A 22,782-nucleotide genomic window follows, 5' to 3' on the forward strand; every position below is an offset into this window, starting at 1 on the left:
CAATCTTTTGGCCATTTTAGAAAGTGGGTGGTTATTTTCTTGTTATCGTGTTTTGGAAGTTTAAAAAATATATCTGGATATATTTTACTGTATATGCAAATATATCAAATTTAATATATTTATCAAATACATGTTTTGCAAATATTTTTTCCCAGTCTGTGGTTTGCTTGGCTTGCTTTCTCATTTTCTTAACAACGTCTTTTGAAGAACCAAAGGTTTAATTTTGATGAAGTCCAATTTATCATTTTTTTCCTTTTATAGATCACACTTCTTGTATTGTATGTGGGAATTCTTTGCCTAACACAAGGTCACAAAGATTTTCTCCGATGTTTTCTTCTAGAAATCTAAATCTTTAGGTTTACATTTACATTGTTGTCCATTTTGAGTTAATATTTTGTAAATGATGTGAAGTACGGATTGAAGTTGAATTTTTTTTGCATATGGATATTCAATTGTTCCAAGACCATTTTTTTTTTAGAAGATTCTCCACTAAATGAATTTTGCAATTTTGTAAAAAATGGGTTGACTATAATGTGTGAGTTTATTTCTGGACTTCCTATTCTGTTCTGTTAACCTATGTATCTTTCCTTTCAAATTTCAACTTGATTACTGTCGCATTATAGTAAATATTGAAATCAGTTTAATGTGAATTCTCCAACATTGTGCTTTAGTTTTGAAATTGGTTGTGACTATTCTAGTTCCTCTGCTTTTTCATACAAAATTTAGGGTCACTGTGTCCATTTATGTAATATATCCTGGTAGAATTGAATGGGATTGTATTGAGTTTATAAATCAACCTGGTGAGAATTGCAACCATATTTAATACATGAACATAGTATATATCTCTCCACTCATTTAGATCCTTTTTGTTTTGTGGTTTTAGCATATAGATCTTGTACATATTTTGTTTGCTTTATAATGAAGCACTTTATGTTTTAGGTACTATTAACATATTTTTTCTATTTCAATTTCCCATTGTTCATTTCCAGTATATAAAATATTATTGATTTTTGTATATTGATCATGTATCTTGTGATCTTACTAAACTCACTTATTATAGCTTTTTTCTGGGGTAGATTCTGGTATTTTCTACATTGACAATCATGTTGTCTGTGAATAGAGAGGTGTTTTTTTATCCCCCTTTCAATATGTATGCCTAGTTTTTGTATGGTTTAAACTATTATTTCACTGAGAACATTTTCTTCTTAGAGAAATAGTTTAACAAGATTAAGTCCTTGCCAAATTGGCTTTCTGGATTACTAAAAGGAGTTAGAGCCCAAATTAGATGATCAGTTATGTGGACAGTCTTTATAATTTTCATTCTTCAGAGCTGTGCTACAAGAAGATGACTAGGGCATTTTATATAGGGTTTGACTCTTGTGTAATAACTACCTGTTATTTTCCTACTGTGAATTGGTCAGTGGGGATGATGTGCAGAGTATTTGATGTAGGCAAAGAAGTCCCTTCCTGTGTCTGCAGAATCATCATTATGCTAGGGAGCCTTTGCATAGCCCTTTGATTTAAGAGCCTTCACACTTCTGGCTGATCAGATGGCCACCTCCCCCCTTGGCTCATCTGGAACCTTCCACTGCTACATTTCAGACCCAATAGTGTGCATCCCTCTTGCTGGAGTGTTCCTGAGTCTGGACCTGAAACTCTTATATCCCCAGAGTCTGACTCAGGGCTTGGCTGATCTTATTGACTGAATAAGACCTGGAAATACAACCTAGCTGTCATTCTGGCACAGCGGGAAGGGCAAGGACTCTGATACGAGGTTTGAGTCTGAGCTCTTCTGTCAAAGTTATTCTTGGAAAGCTCTATTTTTCCCATCTGTAAAATGAGGATGTTATCTTCCTCGTGAGTTATCATTGTGAAGGACTTAGTTCATCATCTAATCCTATTAGGTAAGTTGATGTTATTAGAACTGTTATTTAATAGATACATTGTGTCACTTCATCGTGGCCCCTAGCAGATGCTCCTTAATTCCGTTGCTTCCTCTGGTTGAAATGGAGTTCAGGGGCGATTGCTGCCCAAACTGGCCATCCCCCGCGGCATCCGTGTGGCTGCCATTGTCAGTGGAGTGCTAATGAAAAAAATTAGGTGCTCACACCATCTAAGATGCCGCAGTGGCTGGTTGCAGTGCGACCTGCACAGGTGATGCCTGGGATCTGTGGGCTTCCATATGACTGCCAGCACCCGGGGTTTTGTATCTGGCATGATTTATGCGGGAGTCTAATGTGAGCGGGCAGTCCCCCGTCTGAAGGGCATGCAGGCGATCCAGCAAATGTACAGTGATTTTCTTCTCAAATTTCAAGGGATGCATTCCAGCCTTCTCAGGCTACCATTCATTCTACGAATTCCAGCCGAGTATTTCTTCGTTTATTTTTCTCGGTATCCAGCCTTGTTAGCTTGATATGTAATTAGAGGTTTTGGAAAATGTTATTGTTAACACCTGAATACGAAGTTTATTTCTGATTTTTAACCCTCCCCCCACAAGTTATAGGAAAAGCTGTGTTTCTCATAAGCTTAGTTTTCAGTGTGAAAGTATTGTACATTCCTAATGCACGTATCTTGATGGGGTTTCTTCCCCATTTGGTTTTTTTAAATTAAGAACTTTGGTGACGTTCTGAAATTATTTGACATGGCCTCATTTCCAAGGTGGCCACATAGAGTTCTGCTGTCTAAATAAATTGTGGCTAATATAATGCAATCCCTCAGTTGGAGAGCAAGTTTGCAAGCAATTGTTGTCCAAAGCCACATATTTATAATGTGTGTATGCATGCGCACGTGTGTAAGTTTATTTATTTATTTATTTATTTGAGAGAGAGAGACAGAGAGAGAGAGAGAGCATAAGCAGGGGAAGGGATGAGAAGGAGGGAGAGAGAGGGAGAGAACCCAAGCAGATCCCATGCTGTTAGCACAGAGCCCACCGTGGGGCTTGATCCCATGAACCCCAAGATCAGGACCTGAGCCAAAATCAAGTGTCGGATGCTTAACGGACTGAACCGCCCAGTTGCACCTACAATGTTTTTAGTGGTGTTATTTGAAACACAGTCTGTTCCCCGTCAAAACAGGAACATGTCAATATGGTCACAATTTCATAATGTGAGTTCATATACCCTAAGTGTATATATGTATACATTCATTTCTTTATGTCTATGGCCGGTAAAACTAGATTTTTTTTTTTTTTTTTAGGAGTGGAGTGGTATTTTGATTTCCTTTGTGGCTTTATGTATTTTAAAATTATCTGCAATGATTAAAGTGTAAAGCAAGAATTATTGTACACAAACATAGAAGAACTTCAAAAGAATATCTTCTTCCTGGCCTGAGCCAGGGGAAAAAATTACATTCTTTTGGCCACATGCTGCCAGAATTGGGAAATTAAGCAAAGGGATATTAAGGTTAGATTTCCCAGGAGAATAACAACCCCAAAGGTAGTCTACAAATTCACAATTATGTTAACTGAGCACAGAGAGTGTTTGTTCATCACTTAGCAACACTGTGGATTTTGTTTCTCTTTGTAAACCAGATTGAAAAGGAGGAGCAAGCCGACCCCACGGAAGAAGTGAGGGCGCAGTTTCAAGCGAATGGACCACCTCAGCACCTGGACTCACTGCTTCTTGACCCCCGTGCCCTTGGGCAAGTTATCTGGCTTCCAGTAGGATGCAGGGACAGACACCGGCTGATGTGGCAACAGCTGATGCCCACAGGCCCCTCGGTGCGGGGGCCGCCTGGAGGTGAGAGGGGGCATCTCTGTGCGTCATGCTCCAGTTGGCGGGTCCCAGCAGTGGCCCTCGGGCTCCAGAGCCCAGTGCATGGCTTCTATGGTCTCAGCTGCGGTCTTTTCTCCCTGAGAACAGGGTTTCAAGGTCTTTAGATCAGGATGGTCAAGTGACAGCCCTTGTATTGTCCTCCAACCTCTGTTCTCCTCCCTCTCTGGCATCCTGTTGCCTAATCTGACTTTTGGTCCTTGACCTTCTTCTTTGTAATTAATCCTCTGCCTGGTTCCTCTCTTCCCCTCTGCCTTTGGGTTCCCATTTGACCTCCTTAATCAGTTCCCCGCACTGGCACACAGCCAGAGACACAGCTCTGGGGAAGATCCAAGTTCTTTTGAGTAAGGTATTAGGTGAGCAGATGAACCAGGTGTGCAAAGAAATTCCCAGGGAGGGTAGGGGTTGTCCAAGTCCACGTGTCGGAGGCAGCCAACGTGCTGTGTCAGAGCTGAGAGTGACATTGTGAACAAGTAGCTCCTTCCCACTCCCCAGGCCCCTGTCTCCAACCTCACACAGGGATTTGTGAATGCCTTCTGATCCCTGCCTGGGTGAGAGCATACACTCTCAGGCACTACCCTTGAGCCTTGTCCAATTCATCTGGACAGTCCCAGATTCAGAACCAATTGCTTCAATTCGTTGTAACCTTGGGAAAGTTATCTGGGCTCACTCAATGACTTACCCTTGCCCCTCTCCCAAAGGTTCCTGGAGACCAGGCTGCTAAGAGGGCCCCTCTGTGAGGCCAAGTTGCTACTCTCCCACCCTCCCACCTCAGGACACCAGCAGGCGGCCCCAGGGCCTTTCACAGGACCAGAAGGGGTACTCAGAGAGTTGCTGTTTCCAGGCCACAATGCCCCAGATTCTTGGGGAGGGCTGAATCCCTCTATGCTGTCCCTGGTTGGTGCCTCCACATACTATAGTGGGGTCAGGCAAAATAGGAGAGGAGAATTAAGTGTGGGAGAGGAGAGGAAGTTAGGGTAGATAAGCAGTCCAAGACTTCTCTCCCTATGTGGGAGGTTATCCCATGATATGTGTAAGTCTGAAACCAATTGTAACGGAGTAGGGTTAGGGTTTGATTTCTCATCTCTGATTTGCTCCCACTATCTATAGCCCCAAACTCGTGGAAAGAACTTTGACCTTGAGTATGGGATATCCATCAGGGACATAGGAAATAATCCCCTGACTCTGCCTTGGTTAGATCACGTTCCCTACACACACACACACCACACACACACAGATGCTTGGTGGGGTTTGCCCCTGGGTTAAGTGGAGGACTTTCAGATCATCTTGCTTTCCTGTGGACTGGCTTGTGTGTTTGTGTATATGTTGGGAAACTTGGCTTTGGGGGAATAGTTTTGGGCTCTCATGTTCTTTCCCAGGCACAAATACTAGAGAGACCCTCCAAGTCTCATTTCAGTTCCGTGCTCCCTGGGGACCCTGATCACTGAAGCTGATTATGAGAGAAGACTGAACACTAATAGATTCCCTTCAGGGACCTGACTTTGACTTAGGGTTCCACCATTTGCCCGGCAGTGGCTTTGAAAGAGTCTTTCATCATGGATCACTTTCCCTACTCACCTCAGAGCTGGGGGATGGAAGGAGAGGGGTTGGAGAAGGCTCATCTCTCTTGAGTCTCCAGTGGGATACATTCCAGAAGCCATCCCTGCTTGTTTTAAGCCCAAGCTTGGCTAATTTGTTTGTTGGCTTTAAAGTTGGGCCCGAAGGGTGAGAAATACAGGCAATAGATCCAAGCTCAACCCCTCCAATGCTTTCTATTAGGAGGCCAGTGGAGGGAAGCTGAAGCCATGACCCAGTCCCTAGGGCATAAGGCTCATTGCCTTTCCAGGTCTGGCTCACCCCACTTGTGATTCAGAAGCCCTTTGCCTACCCAGCAAGACCACACTTTCCTGTCTTCCTTCTTTTGTCTCCTTTTGTATGTGTAAATAATATGTTGTCATAGCTACTCAGTGCTTATACTCATTCGGGTCTGTTCTTACTATGCACTCTGCCTGTGATGCTCTCGTCCAAGATCTCTGCACTGGTGACTTCAGCTCAAATATCATCTCGGAGATGTTTCCCTTGGAAACTCACTGTGGTTTCCATAGTTACTCTCTATCTCGTCACTCTAGTTTTGTCAGTTGTGTTTGTCTTCACAGCACTCATCACCCTCAGGAATTATCTTGTTCGTTTATTTGCTTGTTTACTGCTTGGCTGTCCTTCTGCTCCTAATGTAACTTCCATGACCACCAACACCTGTTTCCTGCCACATCCTCAGTTCCCAGCGCTAGGAGGAACTCAATAAACACTTGTTGACTGAATAGATGTTTGCTTGTTGTTTTTTTAAAATAGGAATGATTTTTCAGAAGTTTAGATTCTTTTGAAAAGTCAAAGGTGTCAACTGTACTTAGTAACAAGGAACCATTGGTGACATTTGAGGGTGCTCTTGGAGTAAATAGCAGGCGATGTGACCATGAAGGGAAGCAGGGCATAGGGCAGTAGCTGGGGTGTCCCATGAACTCAGGAGATACTTGAGCTTGGTGAAGTCTGGTGGGAAGGAAACAGCAGAGGTGTGCGAAGGAGGAGGAAATACTGAGTCAAGAACTGAGGAGGCAGGAGGGAGAATCTGGGGCACAGGTGAGGGGATCAGGCATGTAGCAGGAGTCCCTTTTCAGTGGGAAAAGGGGAAGGAGAAAAGGAGTGTGTAGATTCTGGTGGGTTGGCAGGGTCAGCGGCAGGGGCTCGAGGGCAGTTCCTGCCTGTGGCTTTGATTTTCTCTTGAACTTGGAGGTGAAGTGACCTCTTCACAACGGGGTTAGTGGTGGTGTCAGGGGTCAGAAATATGTGGATGGTGGAGACAATTATAAAGAGATCACTTCATCTCAAGCTTTTGAAACATACATATTTTTTTAAAAAACCCTTTGCCAGAGGAATCTAACCAATTAATTAACAATTCAAAGCAACATTTTGCCACTAAGTCACTGCATACAACTTCATATTTAGACGTAAATCCTAGGCCTCAACTTGAGTCCCATATGGTCTCAGATGGAAGAAGAAGGAATAGGAGAAAGAAAGGCAGAGTCTAATCTTCTCAAGGAATAAAGAATCACGAGGAAGCTTTCACAAGGGGAAGCTGCAAAAATTCTGACAAATCATAGCAAGATGGGGCTGTGCTGTGAGACAGTAATTTGCTGAATGTCCATCTGGACTCTGTTCTCACACCAGAAAGATGTAGAAACTCAGGCCTGGAAGGGTCCAGGGAGGCTTCTGGACTGACTCCATAGCACAAGTCTCCGTCTCATTAATAATACCATTAACAGGTACTTATTAGCTCTGCTTAAACAAAATGAAGTGTTCTTAATGGATAAAGATGATTCCATTGACCCAACAGTACAGTGTGCAGTTGCAACTTGGAGAGATTTTGCATACTCACTCTTCTTGTTTGTAACATAGGTACACACTTGTAGGAGTGTTGGTTAAGGGTAGTGATAAAAATATCTTCTTTCTATTAAATATCAACTATGCATCCATCCTATACTACATAGCGTTTTGTGTTTGTAAATGGCTGCCATGAAACCATGACCTTGGCCTTCTTGCTATCATGCTGCGATCTAGAAATTTCCAAAATGAGTTTGATGGAGCCTTAGGGGTGCTTGGGGTGCCATGTTATGAGATGAGAAGGAGGTAGAGCCAACGTGGCTCCAATCTGCATCCCCACATCGACTAGGCAGATTTTAAGGTCTATGTTGACTTCCAATTTCACATAGATAAAGGGTTGCACTGGGATAAAAGAGTCTGACAATCTTCACCGTCATGACTGAAATCAAATACTGGTAAAATGATCATGCTAGTGACTTTCTATATGATTTTTTAAATCAAAGAGTGTACTATTTGGCATTGCATCATAGGTTTGGGTTTAATTGACTGCTATTTCAGTCACAACATTTCCTTTTAGGCAACAATTCACCCACCACCAAGTTGAGTGTTTTGACCTTTGATCAACTGGCTAGGTTTATCCAAAGTACAGATGAGCAAAAGTACTAGATTAGCAAAGAGTCTTGATAATTATACCTGTATTTTATTTTTAAGCAAATTTATGTGAAAGTATTCTATTCAACATGGTACTAAAAATCCATTTCTGTTGCATAAACTACGTGAACTAAATAGACTACATTAATAATACATAAAATAGGTTTGCGGAGAGTGGAGAAAATGGGAAGCCATAGAGTAAATGGTGGTCTTCATCGCAAATCAAATATCTATCAGATTTGAATCATTTGGTTCAAAAAGATCTCTGCACAATAGAACTAAGTTCTAAAACAGTGTTAAATCTCGGGGCGCCTGGGTGGTGCAGTCGGTTAAGCGTCCGACTTCAGCCAGGTCGCGATCTCGCGGTCCGGGAGTTCGAGCCCCGCGTCAGGCTCTGGGCTGATGGCTCAGAGCCTGGAGCCTGTTTCCGATTCTGTGTCTCCCTCTCTCTCTGCCCCTCCCCCGTTCATGCTCTGTCTCTCTCTGTCCCAAAAATAAATAAATGTTGAAAAAAATTTTAAAACAGTGTTAAATCTAAGTACCAAAGTAATATTCACATTGGAGTTTGAAGCACATTCATTTTCCCAAGAGTCCATTCGTAACCACAGCTGGGGGCTGCAAGGTCCAGGGGTCGAATCTTGAGAGGCTGGTGCACTTCCCTCTAGAACCCAAAGGTTGTAAGTATTTTGTAGAGAGAAAAGTAGATAACCTCAAGTAACTAGGATCTCGAAAGAAGGTACTTTTACAGCAAGAGGGTCTAGGTTTCTAAGGTTTCCTTTCCTTCTAAGGAGGAAAGCTTGGGAGTGTCTGGGTCCACGCTTGAGAAGGTGGTGATGGCAGCTGGAAGTCTTTCGTGTGTTGATTAATGACGGATGTTCCTTATAAAGATAGGAAGTGATTTGCATTAGCGCTAGCCAAACCCGCCCTCCCTGCAGAAAGAGATATTGGGCCAGCCTTTGTTAATGAAGCCTCTAGGGCCACTATTAAAGGCAGATATATTAACAGATACTGAAAATGGGCCCTTGGCCCAGGTGGTGGTTCACACACAGCCCCCTGTTGACCTCCAGGCAAATCTGTTTGATTAATGCTGAAGTGAAGATACCCTTACTGTGACCGCCATCACCATGCCATCGAGGAGGGTTGGGGAGTCTGTCTTTCAGTGGGTGTGAGACTCAGTAGACATTCTGGCAACTTTCCATCAAGGAAGTTATGTTTGCCTGCAGATCAGAGGGTGAGTTTTTCCTGACACCTCATAGGTTACCCAGGTGGCGGCCCATTCACAGCTAATTCAGTCCTAGGCATGCCTCTTCCATAGCGGGAGAAAGGCGAATGGCACAGTGGGCAGTGAGTACCGGGGCAGTCACTCACGAGGAGTGTCCCATGGGAGCCAGCCTGGCTTCAGGGACCTCTTATTGACAGGAGTTCCTTGGTGATCTTCCTGGGTTTGGTTTTATTTCTGAGACCTCTGAAGTACACCAGTCTCTGGGTTTGTTACTTGCAATTCCTGTCTCAGGAAGGCAGCACTCTCTTCCTATCCGGGAAGAAATCTTAATGCATCAAAAGGAAAGAGTTTGGTCTCTTAGGCTTTCTTTACCACCACGTGGTGAGCCAACAGATTGCTACATAATCTATTTTCACTGCATTCGCCCTCTGTTTCTCGAATTCTCGGTAAACATCCCTTTCTGCAGCTGACAGCCTCTGTTCTTTCTCTCTGGCTTATAAGCTTTCTGAGTCAGACCCTTTGACGGAATCTTAGTTTTCTGCTGATAGAGATCATGAAGGACCGTTACTGCCAGCTGCAAGATTTTGCATTTAATTTTAAACTAGAGCTTTGGCTACAAGCAGTAAAAAAAAAATAAAAAGAAAAAGAATAATTTTCCAACTTTTGTCTTCCAGTTGATGTCTTGCTGACACCTCATTATTTGGCTCGGAATGCAAATGGTGTCTGTTTTCCTCAACTCTTGTTACTGTGGATTTTGGTGCCATCTGATATCCCTGACTCTCTCCCTTCTTCCTGTGGGAATCTGCCAATTTGCTCCTATTTTTAAAATGACCCTGTTTATCTCCTTCCCTGTGATTTTTCTCCGCTGATGCAAAGATGAACGGCGAGTGGTTTGAGATGCAGAGCACATTTATTCAGAACTTCAACTTCATTATTTTCCTAAGCCACAGCTTCTCTCTGAGCCTGGAGATTCTCCTCATTTGCTTGCTGATCTCAGTAGGTACGGCTGGGAGGGTAGAGACCAGGGGTGTGGGGGGGACCACAGCCTTCTCTCCACTCCGCCTCCCCCAACGGCTACGCCTTCCTCTTCAGCTCATGTCTTCCGGTTTCCATCTCATTTGTCACTCATCTGTTTTCCTACAACTCACATTCACAAAAGACTTCGGTTTTTATTTTTATTTATTTTTATCTTTTTTGTTTGTTTTTTTAGTAGGCTCCACGTGTAATTCGGAGCTCAAACCCGACCCTGAGATCAAGAGTCGTGTGCTCTACCGACTGAGCCAGGCAGCCACCCCAAAGGACCATGGTTTTTAGATTTCTTTTTTTAATATTATTTTATTTTATTATTAAAAAAATTTTTTAATGCTTATTTATTTTTGAGAGAGAAGGGGGAGGCGCAAAGAGAGAGGGCTAACAGAGCCCCCGAAGTGGGCTCTGAGCTGACAGCAGGCAGCCAGATGTGGGGCTCAAACTCATGAACTGTGAGATCATGACCTGAGCCGAAGTCTGATGCTTAACCAACTGAGCCACCCAGGTGCCGCAATTATTTATTTATTTCAAGTGTTTATTTTATTTTTGAGAGAGAGAGAGAGAGAGAAAGAAAATGAGTGGGGGAGGGGCAGAGAGAGGAGGACAGAGTATCCGAAGTGGGCTCCACTCTGACAGCAGAGAGCCCAGCTCAGGGCTTGAACTCACCAACCATGAGATTATGACATGAGCTGAAAATCAAGAGTTGGTCACTCAACAGACTGATCCACCCAGGCGCCCCGGGTTTTGAGATTTCTAGCAGGGCTACCAACAGCCTCCGTGCATTTTTATTGCTCTGGTTTTCACGCTATCTTCACTGCCCCTCCCCCCCGCCCCCGCCCCAGCTTTTGTTCCCAGCTGCTGAGATTCTGCCCAAGCCTGAGTCACCCAGATCCCCACTGTCAGGAGACCAAAGATGATCCAGATGGGCTGGTGACCCACAGACGGTTCATTCTCACTCCATGTCCTTCCAATTCCAGTTTTCCTCATCTTCCCACATGGCGTGGTGCCACCAGGCCTTGCAAATGTGGTCATCTGAGTTGGGATGGTTACATCATGGCCGACTCTACCTCCTTAACTTGCGTTCCCCTGCGGTTTTAATTTGCTGGTACTTGCATTGTCTCATGTCTCCAAAAGTCCTCAGTCACATACTTGAACCCAGGTTCTCATGCGATCCCCACCCTTTTCTTCTGGTGTAAGTTTCACTTCGGTGAACTCTTGGAGTCCTAATAAGAGAATCTCTGGAGTCCAAAGGACTTTGCACCAAATGTGCATGTGGGTGGGAGAGGAGAGGGAGAGAGATTCCTCCCTTTTTGTGGCTTCTTTCCTTCTGTGGCTTCATGTGCCTTGGGAGAGGTGGTTTCTTTCTCTTCCATTCCTTGTCTTCCCCTTGCTCAAAATCATATGCAGGTGGAAGGTAGAGGCCCCGTGGCAAGGGTAAACCTAGTGATGCCTCTTACCCATGCAGAACGAGGTTTGGTTGGCATGTCATTCCAATTTCCTCTCTTTTCTGACTTGTGAAATGCAAGTTGCTGTGAGATGAAAAAGCGTTCATGTACATACATCACCCAAGAAAGCTTCATATAGCTGCTTCTGAAGGCAGCTCTGCGTTCTGAACATTTTTAACCCTCTCTGGGATATGACTCCTTTAGAACAATGTTATCTAGTGACTTTCTCATACAAGGGTGCATTATACCAACAAACCCGTTTAACCTAGGACATTATTTACACAAGAGAAAAATCAGGCATGTGTGTGTGTGTGTGTGTGTGTGTGTGTGTTTTCTTCCTAGATATAGAACTCATTTTGTCTTAAAATCTGAGTCCCCATTTAAAATGTTTAGGCGACTACTTGGACTTTGCTCTCCACCCGTGTTTTTTTTAGGAGCCCTCCTTCTTTGGGACCTTGGAGCAGTAAGCACTTTTGTGCTTGTATCTAAGAGATCAAAATAAAAGTGCCCTCAAGTCCAGGGACAAATGTACTCATCACAAGTGTCCTTGGCCAACAAGGCCAATATTTGTTGACCGAATACATAAGGAAAATATATTGAAGAAAAATATCATTTAGAGTTTTATTGAGTATTTTAGTAAAGACTTAGAAATGAAATTTCCAACCATCAGAGCATGAGAGCCCAAGCTCACACAACTATTCCAGAGGATAACTGAGTTCACCTAAGTATAAGCTGCCGTTTCTTCCATTCACCCGGGACTGGAGCCCAGGGTTCACAAGGTGTATTGAGCATGCCCTGTGTTGACGAGTGCTTGCTTTATTGGTTGATAGTGTCGTGGTGGGAAGCGTATGGGTCTGGGCCAAATCATTTTTCCTCTGCCCCGAGCAATAGTCTACGGGTATTCCTATTTAGGTTTTATCCACAATTAATATTTATAAGGTAAGACTTCATTTGAATACGTTAACCTCTCAGTATAATCTGACTTAATATATATCTTGATTTTTAAAAAATTATCTCAATTTCTTGGTATTTCTTATCGTGTCATCTACATCTTGGCTGTTTTGCAAAATTTCAATACCTTCAGATAAGAGCAAATATAGTAAAGTAGTATGTTTTCCAATTGTTGGTGTTGAAAGCAGTGCCTCGAAGAAAGTTTCAGGAAAATGAGCAAGGACACTGGATTCTGGAAAGGGCATTTGTGTGCAGGAAAGAAATTGAGCAGGGACATGGCTTTGTTTCTCACTAGCTGCATGACTTTGGACAAGTCGTTTAAGCCAACGTTCCCTTCTCAGGGCTGCCTTGTGGACTAAAGAAGATAAAAATTTGAGTTTAAAAGATTTAGCACACTTACATGGAAATAAGCTTTCAGAAGGAATATTATAAAGGGCGCTAGTTGACAGAGGTCAGCTTTCGCATTTTTAGTCACATAGAACTCCAGGAACCTCAGTACTGTGATTAAATGGAGTCTAGGTGGCCTGTTGATTGGTATAGGACAATACTTGGAGGCACTTTGGACTGGGAAAAGGATGTGTTGGGTCCATACTCTGGACAGAGAACCTTGCATGCACTACCTATAACCACCCCCCCACCCCCACCCCCCCCCCCCCCCCCCCCCCGCCGGCTAAACAAACCCTGAGGTGGGACGGCCTTGAGGAACATGAGATATTTGGCAAAGCAAAACACTTTATCTTGCCAAGTGGGGTTTACAATGTTAGTGTAGGATTGTAGGATTGTGGAGCCAAAGGGCTCTGGACAAAGGAGGGGGAGTTCAGGAATTATGGCACAGAAGAAGCAGGAAGAAACTCCAAAGGAACAAGATGGATGAAGAGAAAGACTTTGGAAAGAGAATACAATAGACTTGATGGCAAAATTTAAGTATTACCAAATGGCTTGTGAGGTAGTCTTTGCTTCAGTGCCTCTTGAAATCTTCAATTTTTTTTTTTTTGAGTAGGATTTTCTTTTCCTTTTTGGGATGCATTAACGTGTTGAGCATGAATTTTTAAAAATGTTTATTATTTTTGAGAGAGAGAGAGAGACCAAGCAAAGTGGGGGAGGGGCAGAGAGAGAGGGAGACACAGAATCCGAAGCAAGCTCCAGGCTCTGAGCTGTCAGCACTGAGTCCGACCCAGGGCTCGAACCCACGAACCATGAGATCGTGACCTGAGCTGAAGTCAGACACTTAACCGACTGAGCCAGCCAGGCACCCTGGCTGAGCTCAGGTTGTGATCTCACCGTTCGTGAGTTTGAGCCCCACATCGGGCTCAGGACTGACAGCTCAGAGCCTGGAACCTGCTTCGGATTCTGTGTCCCCTCTCTCTCTGCCTGGCCCCCACTTGCACACTGTGTGTGTGTGTCTCTCTCTCAAAAGTAAATGCACATTTAAAAAAAATTTTTTTTAAGGTAAAAAATGAGCTCTGACTGGAACCTCTTAAGTTGTGCGTCTCTCTCTCTTCTCAGAAAGCTTCCTTTCAGATGGAAGCGACCAAAAGAAAGAGGATGCAGCTTATATGTTTGCTTATATACATACTCTTTGACCCAATCATGTGACCAGAGGGCATGAGGTTCTAGGATTTGCCCAGCTTCAGACACCTACCCAACCGTGGTCAAGGACAGTACCTGTTTCTGAAAAAGGTGGGGGGAGGCCGATCGAGGCCATGCAGATACAATCCTGGGAGAATAATATAGAGTTCTAGTGTGACAGGTTTCTTTTACCCCAACAGCCTTGTGAAGATGTCATCCTACTGTCTTCTGACGGCCAATGGGAAATACGTTGTCAGTCTGCCTGTCCTTCCATTGTAAGTAAACCGTATTTTCCCTTTGATTAAGATTTTTCTCTTTGTCTTTCATTTTCTGAAGTTTCACTCTGATGTCATTAAATATGGATTTATTTTTATTTATTTTGCTCAGGACTCAAGTTTCTTCAATTTGAAGATACATATCTTTCTTCAGGGATGCATGAAAAAAAAAAGAGAGAGATTGTTGTATAACCATCATAATGGCAAAAATTAAAAATTATCAAGTGTTGGCAAAGATTTGGGGAAAATTCTGATAAGCCATTGATGAAAATTTATAAACTATCGTGGTACTTCTGGGGTGCAATCTGGGGATGCTAGCAAAACAGGATATTGTATAACTTATGATCAAGCAATTATTTTAAAAAAGCAATTATAATTTTAGGTACTGATCCTGGAGAAAACTTGCATTTATAGGAAAAGGAGGCACACATACAGCTGTTCTGCAAAGCCTTGTTTGCCATTGGCAAAAAAAAAAAGAGAGAGAAAGGGAAAGAAATTAATAAAAATGTCCACTAATAGGAGAATGAGTAAATCAATGATGGTATGTTCATAAATAAAATTTTGAACAGCAGTTAAGACAAAGTGAAACATATATACCTACACCAGATAAACAAATTTGGAAGACAAATGAGGAATAGAAAAAGCAAATAGTAGATGATAAGTGCAATCTGATGCCCTCTGTGTACTGTTTAACCACCCACAGTACTATATTTCCACAGTAAGCAGAAACCATGAGCTCTCAAACGCTCTCTATAATGGAATCAACTTTTAAAAAATGACAACAAAATGAAAACCTATCCAAGAAATATCCAAGAAATATCCAAGAAATATCTATCCCCCTGGAAGTCAAAAGGAAGATCTGAAATGATTCCTGGTTTGAAGAAATAACAAAAATTAAGTAAACAGAAATTAAAACCTGTATAGAAATGGTCAACATTATTAGCCAGACACAAATGTGTTTGGAGGGATAAGTGGGAGACTAGTGATCAGCCTCGGGTCTCTCCAAGGTCACAGGTCTTAGAAAACAGAACCTTTTCCCTGAGTCCCTTTTGGACCTGGCTGGTGCTGTGGCTTCAGCAGGTGTCTGACATAGGGACAAAGGCGTAGAGTTAGAGTATATCCTCCTTCCCAACCTTCCTATAGTAATAGGTAGGAAAGCATAGTAGAAGATAATGGAATGTTGTAGAATGTGGAGGGATGTAAAATGGGCAGTATTAGGAGAGGGAAGCTCAGAGCACAGGAGAGTGAGGGCATCCGAAGCAGTCTTGTGCTGGGGTCTGGGTGGCCAAGCACAGGCAGATGTCTGTAGCTCCAACAAGGCCGTGGCTCTGTGTCCTTGAGCGAGCACAGCCCGACCCAGCCAAGTTTCAAAGGCAAGTGGGAATATGGGGGTAATGCCAGAGGAAGTCTGCTCAAGGTGTGGGGCTGGGGGGTGAGGGAAACCAGAGATTAGGGAGGAAGAATGCTGGACTCCAATGAGATACAGCTCAGAAGCCCATACCTCCACAGAGAAGGATCAGGCCACATGCTGTCCCAAGGCAGCTGGAAGGTGAGGCCAGAGGAGGCCACTTCTCTGGGCAAGTGGCAATAACAAGGCAGGGGAATTGAACTACACAGAGCCTTCAGGTACAAATGTTTCTCCTGCCTAAACTCAGGTGCTAAACGAACAACAAAATGAGAACCTCTACTATGAACACTTTTCAATGATAGATATGCGAGGCCATTACATTCCTGGGAATGACACCAAGGGGTGCCATGACAGACAAATTAGTGGGCCAGTCCCACTCAGATCCAATAAGGAAACTTAATATTCCTTCGGCCCATTTTAGATTTTGGCAAAGCCAGACCTCGTACTCAGAGCTTGCTTGGCTCTATCCTCCATATCATCCAGAAGATACAGTTATTACAGAAAGCAAAATTGGGGTGCCTGGGTGGCTCAGTCAGTTAAGTGTCCGACGTCGGCTCAGGTCGTGATCTCACGGTTTTTGAGTTCGAGCCCCGTATTGGGCTCTCTGCTGTCAGTGTGGAGCCTGCTTCGGATCCTCTGGTCCCCTCTCTCCCTGCCCCTCCCCTGCTGGTTCTCTCACTTTCTCTCAAAATAAATAAAAAAAATAAATAAAATTTAAAAAAAAAGGAATGCAAAATTGAGAAGCCAATACATTGGTGTGTATTAATTCATGTAAACTTTGGATATTAGCACAGAAATGTTTATAACTAGAAATTACCGAATTCTCTGTGTTTGTCTGTTGTGGAAATAAAACCTCCTGGGGATGGATGAAAAATATCTGGAAATTACTTGAAACCGGTGGATAACTAAATGGATGTTACAACTAAAATGTGCTATAATCCAACTGTATTTTTTTGTCTTCTAAGGGTTGGCTTTGGCAAGCACCGTGCAGTGAATATGCAAAAAAAATTACATAAAGCCCCAAAAGCTGTTCTATGTAAACTTCCTGAGTGGGGGATTTTTGACCATAATCTTTGGTATATTAACTCTGATAATTCTGTATGTTAATTGATTTCATGTTCTGACGTTTTGACTGGTTTGGGGAAAACTGAATTGTCCCAAAGTTGAACCCAGAGTTGTGCTGGTAAATGTTTAACAGCTGGCTCTTTGGGTGGAAAGCCCTGATTTGCAGCATTTGCCAATTTCCGTGGCAGAAATATGTCCACCATGGCTGATTGCAAGTCATGCGCGTGATGTCACTGAATGCAGAATCGGGAGCCATGTATACCGCCGACCCTTGTAAGTTGGCGTAGGCCACTGTATGTACCCAAGGGCGTGTGTGAAACTGCAGTTTTTTACTAAAACTTCTGCCCCATAGATAGACAAAGGCACTAGTGAAAGAAAAAATATATAAAGGGAAAATAAAATAAATTCAAGTTGGGAGCTCAAATGGTGATTATTGACAGTGGATTTCTTTTTAAGAAGCGGTATTTGTGTATCTTCCGCATTTTATTATCTTTTATTATGCGAACGAGGTATCGATGTATCACACTGAATGTTCAGAACTCTGCTTCATTGGTGTTCTCCTAGACAAAGGCTAGGGCTTCTTCCCTTCCAGATGTTGGTGTGAAGTCAATATGACCCAAGAAGCAACGGCACTTGCGTACTGTGAAGCCAGTTTTGGGGCGGCTGAGCTGAGGTTCAAGACAGAAGAAAAAATATGGAGCCTTCTGAACTTGGGGGAGACAACGCAATTTAGACCCATGGTTTGGTATGAGAATGTGGTGGGTTTTGAAAAAATTAATATTGATGAGGGGCGCCTGGGTGCCTCAGTCGGTTGAGTGTCTGACTTCGGCTCAAGTCGATCTCGCGGTTCGTGAGTTCAAGCCCCACATTGGGCTGTGTGTTGACAGCTCGGAGCCTGGAGCCTGCTTCGGATTCTGTGTCTCCCTCTCTCTCTCTGTCCCTCCCCCACTGGCTCGCTCTCTCTCTCTTTCTCAAAAATAAGTAAACATTAAAAAATTAAAAAAAATTAAATTACGTTGATAGTAATACAAACAAGGAAAATTAGTTGTTGAACAAATGAAATGGATTAATAAACTCTTCTGTAAGGGCAGGGCAAGAAGAACTTATTAAAATAGAGGTGAACTGGAAATCTCAATAAGAATGACAAGCATTCTTTAAGGGAGGCTTTATCTGTTCTGTCCCTACAGTGATTCACGCTGTTGGACATTTTTGCTATCATCCTGCCAAATTCCAGTCAGGATGTGGAAGAAGCTTATTTGTAAAGCTAGAGCCTGTGGCTTCTAAAGCTATTCTCCAGTGAAAAAAACAAATGCCCTTGGAGGATAGTTGATTTCATATTTCTGGGCAGGGAAAAAAATCAGGATTAGTTTGCGGCTCCTGGATGTTGAAAGAAAACAAGGTTGCCTTAGGGTATCAGAGAACCGTAGTCCATAATGATGTAAAATACATAAATAAATAAAAAAGATAAAACAGAACTGGCTGAGAAACATTCCTGGTCTCTGAAATTGTTTACTTAAAAAGCTGTGTGCTGATGACTACAAATTATGTGAGGCCTACGCTTAAGGTTTTAAAACCAACAGTTGGAAAATGCCAGATGCTGGTTTTCTCTATGAAGAGATGGGCCGGTAGCAGGAGGGTGTCAGAAGGGGTATCGCAGGACATTATCAGTGTGCCAAAGATCTCCGTGAGATGCGGTTGGCTTGATTAGCCAAGGATGCCAGCAGATTGGAGAGAACCAGGATTTCTGGATATTCCAGCAATGACCTGTAAGAGTTCTTTGCCTCATCATTCCAGTAGTAAATCACGATCTTCCCTAAGCTTTGCCAGCAGCGATTGCACGGTGGATAGAGGCATCCCCTGGAATTCGAAGGGGATTCACACGAAGTTTTGTCAACCAGCCAGCACATGTGCACTATTGCAAATTATGTCATGTTGTGCTGGCCATTTATCCAACAAGGATTCACTGTGCACAGGCAGGGGCTCTACATCCTATCTCTGTATCACTTTTATTACCGTGTGGCTATGTGCCTTGGATAGCAAATCGGAGCCAACTTCTCTACCTGACTAAGCCTCACCCGAAGGGGAGAAAATCCTACAGGTGTCACAAAACGTTAAATGGACACTGATGAACAAAAAATTTTGAGTGGGCAATACCAAACAAAAAAAAAGCATGGTGGTAAAAAAGTATCAAAGGTATTTAAAAAGGAAAACGATAAATTAAAGGGAAAATATGCCATAAAAATGTAAATTTTAACCGAGCTTTTCTTTCTAAGGAGATTTTAAAATTAAAGAAGGAAAAGAGATCCTTTTGTAGTTCGTAAGTGTGACGATTGGATGTTCACGCCGTTGTGTGACATGTGCCTCCCTTAAATCTTGTTACGATGTCGGCACATTACCCGTCTGATGTGGAAAAAAAATAAAGAAAGAAAGAAGGAAAAGAAATAAGTGAAGGAACAGAAAGTAGAATGATAAGGAGAAAGTTTGGTCATAAATATATGAGGGAAAAGACGCTTGCATTAAAAACAACCAAAAGTACCAAAACCAAGTGGAAAACGGGTCAACACCATGCGGGTTGATGTGTCTGTAAGTAAGAATTAAAGGTATGATGAAACCAGTGAAGAAAAGGTCATTTAACACCAGTTGGTGCCTCTGATAACATCCCGCTCTTAGCAAAATTTGTATCTGAGACACATACTGTGGTTTATTCTGCAAAATTGGAATAGGACCAACTAACAACAGATTTATCATCAAGAAAGGATGGCACAGTTGCCTGGAATATGCAAGTAGGGGGTCAAACCACTTTCCCCAAAGGAGGTGGTAATGGAGGTGTGCTTTGGGCAAGAAGTCAGCGCACTGTTCGACAGTCTGATGGATGTGTGATGGAGGCACCCGGTGAAGACACAGTGGGATTAAGGGAGGAACAAAGGAAAGAGGGTGTTGGCTTTGTAGAACACATAGATCCAAGGAGGGGGGGCTTCAAGCCTGTGGGCACCACCCATGGTCAGTGTCAATGACTTGGGATTGGCAGGTCCTCTTTGTTTAGACTTCTCCGCAATGGGGGTCACCATGAGGCTTACAAGTCAGATGGGATTCATAGTAATGGAGAAAGTCTACTGCTCTAAATAAACTGTCCTTGCTCCCACCATCTCTGAGGGACAAGTGGGACTCCTGGAGAGAGGGTAAAAAGGGAGGCTGTCAGCATATAAACATCCCTCCTTTACTGACTCTTTAAATAACTGAACAGAACATGTAGCAATTTGAGGGATATTGTTCTGGACCCCACTGGACACCTACTGCATGGATGTACGTGAAAAAAAAATCCAGAAGGTTCTTTCTCTAGGCCTTCTATAAGCAGGAGAAACAGGGACATTTGCAGGCGGTGAACAGCAACTCGAAGAGAAGAAAAGGCTGACTTATTGGTGATTGTTGAGCAAGGCTGGGTTGTCAGCCCCGTTATGTACACTCAGAAAAACTTAGGGCTATTTTGAAGAGTTCAAATTCTTTGCTTCACAGATTGGGGACTTGAAGTTGTTTTTGGAACAGATATGTAAATGCTGTCTCCTTTCTGTAGTCACAGGCTGGTGAATCGATAATGCGAATAATGTTCTACTTACAAATGCACTCATTCCTACCCTCACTCTCCCACTTCCCTTCTTTGCTTCTCTATTCATACTGAATGGGTTTATATTATGTAGTTTTTTGATGATGCCCCACTGCTTCCTGGTTCTTGCCATCACTATCTGACCTTTCTGTGGCCCAGCTGTGGCTTTCCCTCTAGGTCCTGGGCCATGGCTTCTACTTGGCGCTGAGGATCTGGGCCATCTGCTTGGCTTTGCTCCTCTGACTAAATTCTAATACCCATGGGCCTCCATGCCCCCATCCCAAGACACAAGTGGACCAGATTACTCATCTCCCTCATCGTGGGTCAATCTTTCTCTGTTCTCTTATATTGCAGAAAGAATTTTGCTTGAATTAATTCTTCACTAATATTAGTGTAACACAGAATGGATCCTACAGTTTCTTACAAGAGCGGGTGAAGTTTTGGAATAAGAAATGTTCCCATGCATAGGTGTCATCTGAGTCTGTAAGAGAGCTCATGTTCTAAAACAATTCCTTAGAACCACAGACCTGTAGAAAGAGTATAGACATCAGTCTATAGTCCAACGAGCCTAATTTAACAGGGGAAAGAAAAAAAACGAGTTCCAGAGAGGGTAGATGAATTGCCATGAGTCTCTCAGAAAAGCTGCACTGGCAGCCACACTTCCTGGCCCACTGTTCAAGACACTTTCTATCATTAAGAATGCTTTAGGGGGTGTCTGGGTGGCTCAGTCGGTTAAGCGTGGGACTTCGGCTCAGGTCACGATCTCACAGTTTGTGAGTTCAAGCCCTGCCTCGGGCTCTGTGCTGACAGCTCAGAGCCTGGAGCCTGCTTCAGATTCTGTGTCTCCCTCTCTCTCTCTGCCCCTCCCCGACTTGTGCTCTGTCTCTGTCTCTCAAAAATAAATAAATGTAAAAAAAAAAATGAAAAAAAAAAAGAATGCTTTAGTAAGGTACATCATTCTGGAGATCGTGAGGACAACTTTGAGTAGGGAGGGAGGCAGAAAAAACATCTAGGAGGCTGTTGTGAAGGTCCAGGAAAGAGATGATGAGGGAATGGAGGCTAATGTTGAAGGAGTAGACAGTCATTCATTCATTGGACTCGAACTTCCTCACCCGCAAATGACACAAAGATCCATCTACCCCATCTGTACCATTCCCAGGGATCAACCATTCCAAGCCGAGGTCATATTGTATATACGGAGCCATGAAAGGGATCTCCAGGTGGTTCAGCATGGGTAGCATGTAGGATGCATGTAGGAGCAAAGGGGGAGATAATCCACTCTGTGGAATTAAGAGTTTTCTCGCAAAGTCTGCAACAAATGTTCATTGTACCCAAGGGCTCAGCCCTTGGGAAGTTTCCAGAGGAGGATCCGGCACAGAGGGGAACTACTGAAAGCTCCACCTAAAGAGAATGCAAACACAACGACCACAGCTTCCGTCTGAGAACCGGGAGCCATAGCACAGTGGGCAGAGGAGGCGATGATGGAGGCCATGGGGGGACACCTGGAGCAGGGAGGAAGTGGGTGTCCCAGACCATGGCCAAGAGCAGTCCTGAGAACAGGGGGAGTAGTGCTGAGGAAACAGGAGGGTCTGAGGCTGCCCCACTGGATGGAGCACACACTCGTTCACAGAGTCTTAAATGTATTTATACGTCAGAGCCAACTCAGCACACACTGGACACTGTTAAGTGTTTACTCACAATGAGTAATGCTTCCGAATGTGGTTTTCAGAACAAACCGGCCGTTCCCATGCCCGGCCGAGCCACTTCCCCATCAGCACAGACCATATGGCCACCATTTCTCCCCTTTCACTGACATGTGTTAAGGATTTACTGAGCTGCGCCCTATCAGGTATTTCATAAGCTGATAGGCTACCTTACTTAGTCATACTTCAAGCTCTTTAAACATCATATTTTAGATGAGAAGAAAAGAAGGTCCAGAGACCCGCCCAGAAGTCACATAGCTGACATTTAGAGGATCCGAGATTCTGACACATGGGCAAGCCCTCTTTTCCCGGTAAATCTCAGAGAGCTGATGTTGCCTGGTGTCCGCCTCCGAGGCCGCCAGGCCTTGGGGTTCCTTCCCTCAGGGACGGGTGATTCCCGCTGTTGCTGTCCCCTCCCCCGTGGAAGTGGCTGACCTGCTCCTACATGCTGCTCCTACATGGTCTGCTCTTTGGAGCAAGACCAAAGATCAGAGGCCCCAGCTTCACATGGGAATTTGTACTGGCCAAAACCCTGCTTCTCACACCTTCCGGCCTTGCTCCTGATTTGGGCCACAGCCTATTCTCCCCAGGTATGCTCCATCATCTGTCTCGTTCATCTTAATTTAAAAACAAAAAAAAGTCATCATTTATTGATGGCTTACTATGGGCCAGATACCGAACTTTAGCTGTATTTAATTTTCACACAGCCCTTTGAGAC

At 43.6% G+C, this 22,782-nt stretch overlaps 1 protein-coding gene and 1 non-coding gene across 4 annotated transcripts in view; both read left to right on the top strand.

Annotated features, from left to right (window-relative positions):
- MOBP (myelin associated oligodendrocyte basic protein) overlaps positions 1-17,184 on the top strand; it is a 51,398-nt gene extending 34,214 nt beyond the window's left edge. The window contains exons 4-6 of one of the 3 annotated variants that reach the window (XR_015255969.1): positions 3,530-3,737; positions 14,213-14,287; positions 14,400-17,184. Coding sequence is in view for 2 of the 3 variants with exons in the window: in XM_086720505.1 (XP_086576631.1) it covers positions 3,530-3,569 (40 nt within the window). In the remaining variant the exon portion in view is untranslated. Of the gene's footprint in view, positions 1-3,529; positions 3,738-14,212; positions 14,288-14,399 lie in introns of those variants that run through there. The other 2 variants (XM_086720505.1, XM_025914021.2) reach the window with 2 other exon arrangements.
- Positions 17,185-19,062: 1,878 nt separating this feature from the next.
- Positions 19,063-19,166, top strand: LOC112850611 (small nucleolar RNA U13). The gene has a single exon (XR_003222714.1). It is a non-coding gene; the product is annotated as a small nucleolar RNA U13 (small nucleolar RNA).
- The last annotated feature ends 3,616 nt before the right edge of the window (positions 19,167-22,782 follow it).

This window comes from Puma concolor, chromosome C2 (genome assembly GCF_028749965.1).
Source record: "Puma concolor isolate L17-30 chromosome C2, mPumCon1.1.hap2, whole genome shotgun sequence".
NCBI lineage: Eukaryota > Metazoa > Chordata > Mammalia > Carnivora > Felidae > Puma > Puma concolor.